Source organism: Carassius carassius, chromosome 35 (genome assembly GCF_963082965.1).
Source record: "Carassius carassius chromosome 35, fCarCar2.1, whole genome shotgun sequence".
Taxonomy (NCBI): Eukaryota; Metazoa; Chordata; class Actinopteri; order Cypriniformes; family Cyprinidae; genus Carassius; species Carassius carassius.
In genome coordinates this window covers 7106652-7119611 of record NC_081789.1, presented here as the reverse complement: position 1 = coordinate 7119611, position 12960 = coordinate 7106652, and the positions used below count along the sequence as shown (strand labels likewise).

The window sequence follows — 12960 nt, the reverse complement described above, 5'->3', positions numbered from 1 at the left end:
AGGAGAAACACAGTAAAAATGTGAAATGCAATTGTGAAAAATGTGAAAGAAAGATATATTGTCCTTTCTGAGATTGTTAGAGCATCTGCAAAGTGAAGAGAGAGGGGAGACTATCCTATGGACAGATCTTGGGACTAAGTCTACCTGATTCAGTGCCTGGCTTGACCAGGTCATCGGACAGCATTCCCAGGAGATCATCATCTGAATGTAGAACCAGCTCGGCTAAGGGATCCTCCACATTGGCTAGAGATCAAGAAGACAAGCGTTTCTGAGCACGAGTATCCATACTAATCACCAAGTGCTCCTCATTAAATGTAGCTATATACTATACGATGATAGAGATGTGTCAACCGGACAATCTTCTTTATAACAGGGGTGCAACTACTCTCACTTGGACAATGTCATGAACAAAACTATAAACTGTCATGAGAAGCTCAAAACATTCTCAGTTTTGGAACAGAGCCATACTGTTAGTGTAATATAAAATTGCTCATGTTGCTGTATCCACCTTAAACAATAAGGGTGACATGTCCTTCCAAAAAAAAAAAAAAAGACATGTGCACCTCCTGCTCCACGTCTTAATTTTTTTTTTATATCTTTAAATTGGTATAAGATTTTAGCCATATCACCCACCACTAATTTAACTGAAATCTTCTTTATAATTTCATTAGCATTAATTGCATAAAGATGTATGCATAATATGATTCCCAAATCAAACACTTGTTTCAAGACTAAACCTGCATGAAAGGGTTAAACGCAAGAAAAAGAAGCTTCACTCTATGGGAGATGAAAATCTCTAAGGACAAACATGTGGCCCTGAAAGCCTTCAAATAGCTTTGTGACTGCTTTCCAAACGAATACGCACATGCCTTCTAAACACTGCACTGTGACTGCCAGCTTCCTATCTTCCCAGAGAGCTTCGACAGGGAATTCAGAAAAATGCTAGCAAATTGGGTTTTAAAAACATGTTAGGTTGGCTACGAGCAAAGGTCTGCTGGGCTGGGTGTAAATGAGGGTTGACAGAACTAAGGATAAGAAGAAATGGTGAAGAATGAGGTGTCTGAACAAGCTCTTCAGTCTATAAGAGAATGCAAATCAGGGCTGAAGAAGACACAAAGTGAGCACATGGGGCAAAAAAAAAATGTTTGGTTCATCTTCTTTAGGCCCTGAGGCAAAAAGTGAACAAAGACGGTTTCTAATGCAAACCACTGGAGTTACACTGTAGGATTTTTCAGTTGGGTTGTGTAATGCATTCAGTTTGTGCAGATGGGAAAGCGGGAGGAACGGTGATAATGTGCATTATATTTCCCTGCAGAATTCACTGCAGTCTAGAGCAAAAAAATGTGTCCTGACTGGTCAGAGCAGAAGAAACAATTTCATCTTTAAACAAAGGCAAATCATATTCGGGGTAGGAATTTCTCCAGGCAGTACTCTTTGTGTGCATTTAGAAAATATGTGTGTAGGTGCAGCTGAACATACACAGTGGCCCTGCTTTAGACGAAACTGGAGTGGGAGTGGTACTCAAAAGCGGGTCAGATAAAGGGTCCAGGAAGCTGCTGCTCTGAGATTTACTGTCTGCATGACTGGCTTCTTCCTCCACAAGCCCCGTTTCCAGAGCTGACTTGGTCTGCTTGCTTTTATGCAGAAGTTCTTTCCCAAAAAACGCCTCCTGTAACATAAACATGTACACAACTTAATAATGCACAAGCACTCCAAATAAAAACTAAATTTCCACATTCTCAAGAAAATACTGTTTCTGAGTGTGCAAAAACTGCACAAAAAGTAGCCTGGGTAGTTTCTAGTGCACTGTTATGCAGTTTCTACAATGTTCTGGGTACTTGCTAGGTGACTTCTAGGGTCATCTGAATGGTTAATCCAAGTCTCTATGACATTTTGTTGTCTAGATATGGTTCGGTGCAATGCAATGCCATTCAATTCAAATTAATCACAATTTTTTTTCTGCCCATTTTGTAACCCATCAGATTAAAATCAGGTTGATGTTTTTTTTTTGGTGAAATTTTTTATGCTCTAGATGCCACAGTGTTACATGGTAAAGCACATTTGTCCCACTTCAGATTATCTAACAGTACCAAACTACCAATGTGATGACTCCCTGCTGTAATAAAACATTAAAGGCCTAATGTGCTGTAATTTAAATCATTGATTCAAGACATTCCTCTGGTGATGACCTTTACGTCTAATTTCAGGTTTGACAAACAGGAACGCCTAAAGTGACAGCTGTTACAGTTAATGCATCATTGCATCTCCATGCTGAGCATGATGTCAACCCTGCACATGCTCACAAAATCCCTGATCACTACATTTCATTCCTCAGTTCATACACATTCAGCTCTGACGTGAAGAAAGGTCCTGACTGGGATGCTTATGTTTACTGAGAGAACTAGTAATTAAGTAAGTAGCAGACATTTTTATCTAAAGTGACTTATGTAGTACACTTATTACAGATTTTTTCCTCTGGAGTGGCTTGTGGTTTAAATAAGGTTCAGGATTCAATACAAGTTACGATTTATTGACAACATCTGTGCAGTGTTCTCTGTTTCCAAAGAACATCATTTAGACTCAGTTTGTAAAAACAAGCAAATTGGAAGTTTAAAAGGGAAAGCCATTAGAGAGTTCAAATTGTACAGTTTTTTATAGTAAATAAATTAAATAATGATGTAAATAAACTTTAATTAAACTTTTTTTAAATGGTAGCCCCCTTGAACAATAAAACAATAATTACCCTTTAACCCCTAAATATATGGAAATCAATCAACTACTTTAAAACAATTATCTACAGTCCGAAGAAGTGTACAAATTATTATTAGCTTTAGGGACATTTCCTCTGAGGAGGCAAGAGAGGCATCAAAAAATAAATAAAAAACAGCCATAAAAATGATCCAGAATTCAGTGGAGAAACAATTATAAACAAGAATATATGTGGGACTGACCTGCAGGTACGAGGGGAAGGCCTCCTCAAGTTTGTTTTTTTTCTTCCTGTATCTCTTCTTGACTTTCTCCAGAGGCTCACTGACGATGGGGGTCCCATCCACAGGAGTGTCTGGTTCATTCCAACCTGGTGGAAAGATAAACTTGATGCAACAACTAAGAGCATACCTAAATAAATATACAAGCAAATCTGAGATGTCCAGACCATACCTTCTTCCTTTCCTGTGAAGTTCTCTGTAAGTGAGCTTGTGGAGTTTTTCCGACTGAGTGACCACTTGCCTTTCCCCTGCCCTGCTTTGCTCCTCTGACGCACCATAAACCCACCAATACCTAAAGAGGGAAGATGGGAAACCAAAATCAAATTTAACTTAAAATAGTGTCAGTAAAAAAAAAAAACAGCTGCTGGACCCCTAAACTAGGTGATGAATGCAATCAGGAATTAATAACGTGGAACCCTGACAGTGACATCTTGACATTCATCTCTATAATTCAGGATGACATATTAGCTTTGGGCCAGGAGAGGGTGATTCATCTTGGCTACATTCCTGGAGCAACCATTTCAGGTAAGTCTATTTCTGGTTGCACCACATTGGCTGAATCTAACCCAACAACCACTTCACCACGGTCCATCCAAAGTACACAGAGGGAGGAAAGACACTTAGGTTGGTTTATGTACTGTAAGTAGTGTAAACATTTCAATGGGAAGAACAGGGTTCAGAACTAAATTTTATGAAATACTACACTAACCAAAAAAAAAAAAAAAAAACACTGCTTCTCTAATATAAAAAAAATGTTTTTCTTTTGTATGTATTCATCTCTGACATTGACATTGATGCTCGTCTTAACCAACACCACTTAATACTAAGTTTGTCTGTAGTAAAACAGACAGGCTAGCACTGAACTCGGATGCAACTAAAGGGGTGATGTGACAAAAAAGCTGTGCAAATACACACATCTATACTATATCCTTTTTTTTTGCAGAAGAAGAAGAAATGGAAGGTAGAGCTTAAAAAAAACATTACTTTAAAGAGATTACTTCTTTAGTCAGGAAAAAGCTAAAAGAGAACGTTCTTTCTGGAGTTCTCCCCAGCAAGCAGCTTTAGAGAGCAAAGCACTGTGGGATGCTATTTAAGGTCCAGAATTTGCAGCCGTACTATTTCGCAGTCCAGTGGAGCTGTCCTTTCCGATAAGTGCACCTTTCTCTCTCTCGCTCTCTCACCCGGTCTGTATGGCTTCCTCTTCTTCTTCTTGTTGCTGTCGCTACCGTCGGCCCCTTTCATGTGGTCATCACAGTGCTCACGCTCGGGGCTGGAGTCAGATTTCCCATCACATTCCATCGGGTCGCCCTCTGCAATGCAGTCAAACAACAGAACACTCTAGATGCTAGAAGAATATTCTCTAAACCTCACAAAGATACATACACAAAGCACAACGTGCAGGACTCACTAGAGTGTCTGGTTAAGTTGATGACATTAATAACCACGGAACAAACACACAATAAAAACAACACACACATTTGCATTCAATGCCATCTGACTATGTATGAAGATCACAAAAACAAAGAAAGATGGAAAGACTGGCGCACTAAAATTACAGTAAAGTATTGTTTTGATAAATGCTTCCAATACTAAATATTTTAATGTTTTAATTTAAAACATTGTTTGTGATTCTCTAGCAGTAAAAAAAAAAGTGTATTATTTTAGTATTACGTATTTTCTTGACACACACACACATTAAATAATGTTGTTCTTAGTGGAGTGTAATTTCATTGAATCAACAGAATCATCATGCATTTAATACTAAACCATAAGCTGGAGTTAATCAAGGCCTTTAGTTTAAAGTTAAAAATTGGCTTTTTAGATATGATGTCTGGCAGTGAGGGGGTTAAACTTGTGGCCCCATTCCTCCACATAACCCCCTCGCTTGCTCTCTCAGACTGGTGCTAAAATGGAGGGGTCTGCCATTAATTCAGTTCGAGCCGCCCAGCCTCTGATCACTGAAATGCCAAGGCAGGTATAATTTGCTGACTGCTGTTTTTAAAGACTCTCTTCTCTCTCCAAGTCAAATTCATTACATGGCTTACCTTCCTGCCGATTTCTCTCTCTCTCTCCAATCATTCCAGTCAGTTTTCTACATTTTCAACAAATCTTTTATTTTTTAAATCTACTTTCTAGATTATTCTGTCTGTCTTTCTCAGTTATGCTCAGCTGTGATGGCTGTCATCACTTATTTACAACCATCACCAAAGTGGCACACAATAACAAAAAAATCACATTTGTTCAATTCAGGGTTATTGATATTAGCTAAAAATAAAACTATTAAATAAATAAAATAACAAAAATTATTAATAAACAAAATTAGCAAATATACACATAAAAAATAAATGAAAATGAAATGAATTTAAGCTACACTAAAATACTTAAATACATATGTAGACATAAAAAACTACAATTAAAAAAAATTCTATAAATAAAATCTAATTAAAAATATTAACAAAAACAATAGCAGTATATCAATGACACTAAAAGAACAATGGTCTGATTCAAGAATGATTCCTGAAAACAAAATCTATTGGTCTGGCCGTAGTGGTTGATTTTTTTTCTTTCTTTTTTACATGTGATGTTTGCAATGTTTTCATGTTAAAACTTTCTTAGCCCATTTTATTGTGTAGAGACAAGAATTTGAGCTTCTTTGGGCATCCTGACCAACCTAGCACATTTGCACTGATTCGGCCAATTGTGAGAGTTTAGGGCAGGGCTAACAAAAAAATAACAGAAATGAAAATGAAAAAGTAAATTTTAAGCACAAACAAATTCTTTACCTCTAATGTCATCCATGTCTCCATTCCTGAAGAGCTCAGTCTGGGGTTCAGGGGTTGTCTGCAACACAGCCACACTGTTTTGATTGATGATCTTCAGCTTAAGTTTGGGTTTGGGCCGTCTGCGGCGGGTGGTCTGGACACATAAACTCTGGAGCTGACTCAAGCCTGACTCAGTCAGAGACACACCATCCTGAGTGTAGGTCCGCTGGAATTCTGGTACAGAACAGAACACAGCAATGATGACTGTTACTCTGACACTTCAGCAATTTAAGTAACGTAAAAGCTACATAGCTAAATAAAAAAATAAAAAAAACATTAATACCGTTTTCCTTGACTTTCGTAAGAATCTGTGCCACGACAGGAGGCTCGTTGACGTCCATGAGCTTTGCCACTGTGCCACCTGTAACAACACAAAAGCAAGACGGAAGCGTGACTTATTTCAGGTTAACACTGCATTTTCATAGTCATTTGTTTTGATATTTATTGATAAGAGGACAGCCTGGAGCCATTAAAGGCAGATTACATTAACTGCTGCTTAATTCACATGAACAGGTTGCAGCTTGATTTAAAATTCAGCCCATCTGCTTTTTTTAATGAACCACATTTTGCTGGAACAAAGTATCATTGACCAAAACACACTAGTGTCCATCTGTTACAGAAAAATTGGGCATCAACATGCACATCATACAGGAATCAACAAGAGAAAATTCCTGAAGCGCATTCACATAAAGTTGCGATTAGGGCATTTTTGTTCAGCCACGCAGCAAAAATCAGATTTTTTTTGCCATATCCAAATCAAATCTGTTTAATTCTTTGTAGCTTGAACAAACAGATCGAGACATGAAATCAATTTACAAACTCAATCCAAACTACAAACACATACTGATTAAATGTGATTTTTGAAAATGTGAAAATTCCATAAATTTGTGGCTCTTACCAGTTGTGGACACGGTGTGTGTTTTACATAGAGAGCAGTCAAAGCCCTCATCTGCTGCACTCTCCACCTCTTCATCAAAGTTCAGCCCCTGACATGAGGCATGAACCCACCTGCCGACCAAACGTCATGATTAGACCACATTCACAACCAGTAAGAATAAGTCACAAAGCAAGCAAATATCACATGCTCAACATGATGAATATTTTCCCCCATCAACACCTGCGTTTATTCTTGTACTAATCTACTGCTGAGCCATTTCCCAGGATACTTTTTTATTCTGCTGTTATGGCATTTGGCATGATGGCGTGCCACCCACCTGTCACACTGCCTGCACTGTAGGATGAGCTCTTCCTCTCTGTAGCTACACGTGCACACGGGACAAATCGTGAGACTTGCACACGGACCACATTGTGTGTAGTTATTCTGCCACTCACAGCGCAGGCCAGGCGACATGGCTCCACACTGAGTACACAATACACACCTGATGGAGAACAACACCGTTACACACTGATATAACATACCTGAGTGTGTAAATACACGCTATCCCAGACACACACACTTTTAATCATAAATGTCTAAATCCATCCTTTTACACTTATTTTGAGGGTTTTTTTGTGAATGGACATGGCATTTGTTTGCCCAGGCTTAGCATTGACTGTACTACCTTAAAAATAAATATTTAAATCGCTTCAATCCATGTAAAGCTCCGACTGAATGCGTCACAATGCAATGCAAACCCAGCTCTGTTTGAATGAGGATTACATGTGACATTACAGCAAATAAGTAGGAAATCCCTTTCGATCTTGTTTGGAAACAGCTGCCAAAGATCAAGAGAGTGTTAGATGGGTAGAGAGAGAGAAAAAAAAAGAGATATGAAGCTAACAAAGAGATAGTGCTTAAGCACTGAGAGCAGTAGTGAGATTTAAATGAAATGAATTGACATTGCATCTGTAAAGGAAAGGTTATATTTCACCTTGAAAAATCAAGAGAAAGAACTAAAAACTGTATTTTGCATAAAGAAAGTGAGGGGATGATTAGGATAAAGATTTAGCATGATTCTATGAAATACTTTAGGACAATTAAGTACATTTTTCCCTCTCAGATTAGTCAACATGACTAATGCACTATATTACAAGTGTTCTTGCAAGCTTTCTATGAGAAACAGTTCAAAATTCAGCTCGTTATTTATGATTTTTTTTTTTATTAAAATGTATATATATATACTAAATATGATACGCAAATGCAAAGGCTACTTTGCATTCTTAAAAACTGAATATATTTGCAAACAGCAATTTACAGACTCATAATTTATATTGCAAAATAACATGCACAAATGCAAAACACGTTAGATCTGCATTTGAAAATCATCATGTGTTTGTGGATCGTTATGGATTTCCGTGTGCCATCTACCAGCCATCATTTACATATAAGTGTTATTCATTCATTCATTCGTTCATTCATTCAATGTTCTTGAATCAAAGACATTTTATAAATATTAATTTCAAGCAATTGAAGCTCTATACACAAATCTCACTCTCCAACCTGCATAGTCAAACTGACAGGTCACATTCATTTAATACATGCAAGAAAAACAATGTATTAAATTTTAAGATTAATATGGGTTTGCAATTAATCTTGATGGTTAAAAAAAAATGAAAAAGATGAAGACAGAACTATGAAAGTACAAACTGGGATATGGTCCAATGCTGCATCTAATTTTAATTAAGACTTCTGTTTGAGTGTATGTACATACCACTTGCACTTCCAGCTGCCTTTGGGTACATTCTGCAGTGGTGGGTCCAGACAGTATGTGTGGTAGCTAATGTCACAGTCATCACAGAGCAGCAAGCGCCCGGGGTCACTGGCCTGCCCACATGCCTCACATACTGTGCACTCGAGACAGCGCCAGCCTTTACTCAACACCACTTTTGTGATCTAAAACACACACACACACACTTGAGGTCAAAGGACAGAGGTCAAGCACTAGTTTAAAGGGCGATGGAGGGTTATATATTTAGCAGGCTATAATCTGGACGGATAAAAAAAAAAAAAAAAGAACACAGCCTTAATATGTCTCTGGAGTCAGAGGTATTTGTCAGAAGGATTAGCTGGCATTTGTAGATCAAAGTATGTGGGTGGTGATAAATCAATCCAACCACATCATCCTGTACGAACAAATGTGTCCAGTCCGCCTGCTGTTCACTAGCACCTCTGGGTTTGTACTCCATTGGGGAAAGGGGCCATCTGATGCATATTAACGAAGGACAATTTCCAGAAATGCTAGACATGACAATCTGATAACACTATTTGAAGCTGCAAAGTGTCAGTTTGAACAGTATAGTTCAAATAAAAAGTCGTCATTTACTCTGCTACATTATTTCAGATAACATGACTTTTTAGTGCTTCATGAAGCCTAACAGAGTTGTTCATGCTGTTTTTATTTTTTTTTTATTTTTTTTTTTTTATACATAGTGACCAGTGGCTGTCAAACTCCAAAAGAACACAATGAAAGTAGTCCATAACTCATCAGGTAAATTCAAAGTCCAAATTATAGGGTTAGTTTATCCAAAAAAATGAAAGATCTGAGAGAATTCTGTGCCTCCATTAAACGTCCACAGAACCAAAACTCGAAGCTTAAAAAAAAACCATATCAATCGAGCAGTTTAATTCCAGTCTTCTGAGGAGATACAATTATTTTATATGTTGAACACATTTATTTAGGCTTTTTATGCACATTTATCAATGCACTGACATAGAGCACATCAAAACAGAAGCTCAACTGTACTTGCTAGGCATGAGAACAATGAGGTTTGCACAGTTGAGCTGGCATTGACCATTTTTTAGGTGCTCTATGTGCATGCATTTGCAAATGTTTGACAAAGCCTAAATTAATAATAAAATTAATTTATAATATAAAGTAATTGTGTCTTTTCAGAAAACTTTAGGTTACTACCACAACTCAAAATGGGAATGCCCCAGGCATGACCGATTGCAGAAGCACCAATGACACCACGTCAGACCAATCACTACAGTGATCAAGGAGCCCCGCCTCCCTGTACATAAACCGCAGCTACCTGCTGTTTCGTCATTTTCTGCATATCTCTTCTCTGTGCGGGACAGGCAAGTAGGGACATATTGTGAGATAACTCACTTCATGTTATCGTAACCTAAAAGTCTCTTTCTAACATTTGTTTGGTATCTCACTATGGTATATAGACACAACCCAGTTCGAGAGACACTGACGGGAGACAGGTTTTCCCTTGAAAGAATCTGCCCACAGAAAAAAAAGCTGATTGCATTTGCCAAGTGCCCTGGTTCTTTGCACATAAACTTATCGAGTCTGCATCAGACATAAACAGTGTAGCTGCTCAGAATATGAGAAAAGTGGTGGATGGAAAGACATTAGATCCAGTGTGATCGAATACTTTAGGCATAAATGCCAGATTAGTCCTAAAAGTTACCTTTTGACCACCCGGAGCAAACATCATACATGAGAAGTGGACTGTGTGTAAAGTGTGTAATTCACTCATCATCTTTGTTGCATTAAGAGCGAGTAAAAGAACAGTCTTTAAAGAAAGCAGCTTTAATGAGATGCTCTCAATGGGCTCGGACGGGGCTTTAAAGAGCTTGTTCAGGACCATGGACAAATTCCAGGGTGGGACCTGCTGCTTTGATACTGGGTGTAACCATTGCGTTCCTCTCATAAATCAATATACGAGAGGATGCTGGCCTATAGTACCAGAGTCAAGTCCTATATGAATGCCAAGATAGCCAAATAAATCTTAACTGTGGAAATAGCTCTGCCTTTGTCCAGGAGGTCTTGCAAAAAACATAGCATGTCTGAAATTGAACACAAATAAGGGACAATGTTTCTTTCTGCGCACCATGCTTTGAACACTCCCAGTTTGAGACTGTATAAAGAGCTTGTAGACGTGGCCCTCACATTCTTAATGGCCTTAGGAGGTAAACTAGGTGCATTTAAATTCATCCTCGCACAGGCCAGGCCCAAAGAGACAGCTTCTGTGGGAAAGGGTGGAATATCTCCCCTGGCAAGAGGGAGAAAAGTTTCCCTTGTGGTGGTAATGGCCATGGCTGGCTGCAGAGCAGCTGTGCAATCTCCGCTACCCACAGTCTCACCAGCCAGTATGGTGCATTATGACTGCGCTCTCTTACCCTCCTTAATGGCGGAATGCATACAGTAGCATGTCTGGCCATTTATGGGCTAGAGCATCCACACCCAACGGGCATTGCTGCCTGCTAGAGAGAAGAATAGGGGACATTGCACATTTTCACTTGATACGAAGAGATCTACGACAGCTAGGCCGAATCTATGCCATATCATCTGAACCACCTTGGGCCATGAGTGAGGCCATCAACCCCAGTAACCAGAGGCATAATCTGAGAGGGACTATTTTCCCTTGTTGAAAAAGGGAGATGCAACAGTGAAATGCCTTGATGCGCTCCTCTGACAGAAATGCTTGAAACGCCACTGGATTCAATCTGAGACCCAGGTAGATTATTTCCTGTGACGGAGTCAGACTGCTCTTTGTCTGGTTTATCTTGAAACTCAGTCTCTCCAGATGAGATACCAAATGAAAATTAGACAGAGAACTCTGAAAAAAACAGTAAATTCATATGAATTGCTTTTACGATGCCTTTACAAATTTGTTTAAATACGAAAAATTATCAGTCATGAAACCCTATATGTATCAATGACATTTAATGGCTTATAATTCCAGTCTGTTCACAAAACAATATTATGACTTTAGAAGACTACGATACACAAATTGTGCACAAATTGTATGGACTACTTTTATAGCATTTGGAGCTTGACAGTATAAATCCGCACCCACTTTCATTGTACAGAAAAAGTAGCATTTCATCTATTGCATTAAATGTAAAAATGGATTTAGAACAACAGGGGTGAATTAATAGCAGAATTTTCATCAATTATCTTTAAATAAATGTCCTTGTTCTGTTATCTGGGATAAGAGCAATTATCTTCAGCAGCTGTGACTGTTAATAGTCAGCTGCTCGCACAGACCAATGGATGATTGAATGAGAGGCAGACAGCTCTTTCACAGGTGCTGGGTTTAGACATCAGAATGCATGACACCTGGTGATGACATTTGGCTGTTGGATACCGGATAAAAAAAATAAAAGTGTCTATCTATCTATCTATCTATCTATCTATCTATCTATCTATCTATATCTATATATATATATATATATAGAGAGAGAGAGAGAGAGAGACTTTTATTATATATATATATATATATATAAAATAGCTGATAAATGTGCACCTGTGAATATCTATGAGCTGAATTCTTTATTTATGTAATAAGCTGCAACAACACAAGGAATAACTGTATGTTGCTTAGCAACCTTAAACACCCTGCAGATTAGCTAATTAACTACATTATGGATTCCCAACAAGGGGTACATGTTCCCTCAGGTGGCACTTAAGCAGATTCCAAGGGAAAACCTTAACATGTTTTTATTTCTTTATTTTTTTTGTCTTTTTTTTATTTAAAAGAAATTAAGTATAATATGAGTTTTAAGGGAAACTTTGTGGTTTGGTTTTGATGAAGGGATATTTTGAACCTTACTGATGGAGCTTGCAGGGATAACACGACAAAAAAAAATGTCTGGATAAACAAAACTATATTACTGTGTTAACTGTTAATAATACATTTATATAACACTAGTGTTTTTATCATAATGTTGGTGCTGCCATTTTCAACACTTAATAAGCCACTCTCCATGACCAAGAATCACGTTAATGCACTGCCACTTGAGGTTTATTACTTTATTTGTTCTTAATCAGGCCCACACTCAATCTGTGTGTGAAGAACTCCACATTAATCTTAGCAGATTTCAAAACCTGCACTGGAAATGTGGAGAAAAAAAATCAGTAGAATCCATCTGGGCTTCTTGTATTAAGTGAAGATCAGGAAGTTTCTCTACTTGGCATATCTCAAAACCCTGAGAGATACCGAAAGCACCCTGATGTATTATTCTGTCACTTCTGTCTTCACATGATAAAGATCTCTGCTTTAGTCTGTCAACATAAGACATGGCCTTGATAGTGTGCTTCATAATCCTCTTAACATTTTACTCATTACCCTCTGGCTGCTTTCATCCAGGTCCTCTCACACACTGACCTGCCACATTTATCTCACACGCCATTAACGATCACTCTAGATAAAAGCTCATAATTCACACCATTAAATCTCATGAATGGTGCTGGTGA

At 38.1% G+C, this 12960-nt stretch overlaps 1 protein-coding gene across 1 annotated transcript in view; it reads right to left on the bottom strand.

The window, feature by feature from the left end:
• Positions 1-12960, bottom strand: part of kmt2ca (lysine (K)-specific methyltransferase 2Ca) — a 158754-nt gene that overhangs the window by 38302 nt on the left and 107492 nt on the right. Inside the window, exons 19-28 of the mRNA XM_059524358.1 lie at positions 8461-8642; positions 7024-7188; positions 6708-6817; positions 6093-6170; positions 5771-5983; positions 4169-4297; positions 3160-3279; positions 2952-3076; positions 1480-1669; positions 145-243 (exon numbers count right to left, since the gene is read on the bottom strand). Of these exons, the coding sequence (XP_059380341.1) occupies positions 145-243; positions 1480-1669; positions 2952-3076; positions 3160-3279; positions 4169-4297; positions 5771-5983; positions 6093-6170; positions 6708-6817; positions 7024-7188; positions 8461-8642 (1411 nt within the window). The remainder of the gene's footprint in view (positions 1-144; positions 244-1479; positions 1670-2951; positions 3077-3159; positions 3280-4168; positions 4298-5770; positions 5984-6092; positions 6171-6707; positions 6818-7023; positions 7189-8460; positions 8643-12960) is intronic.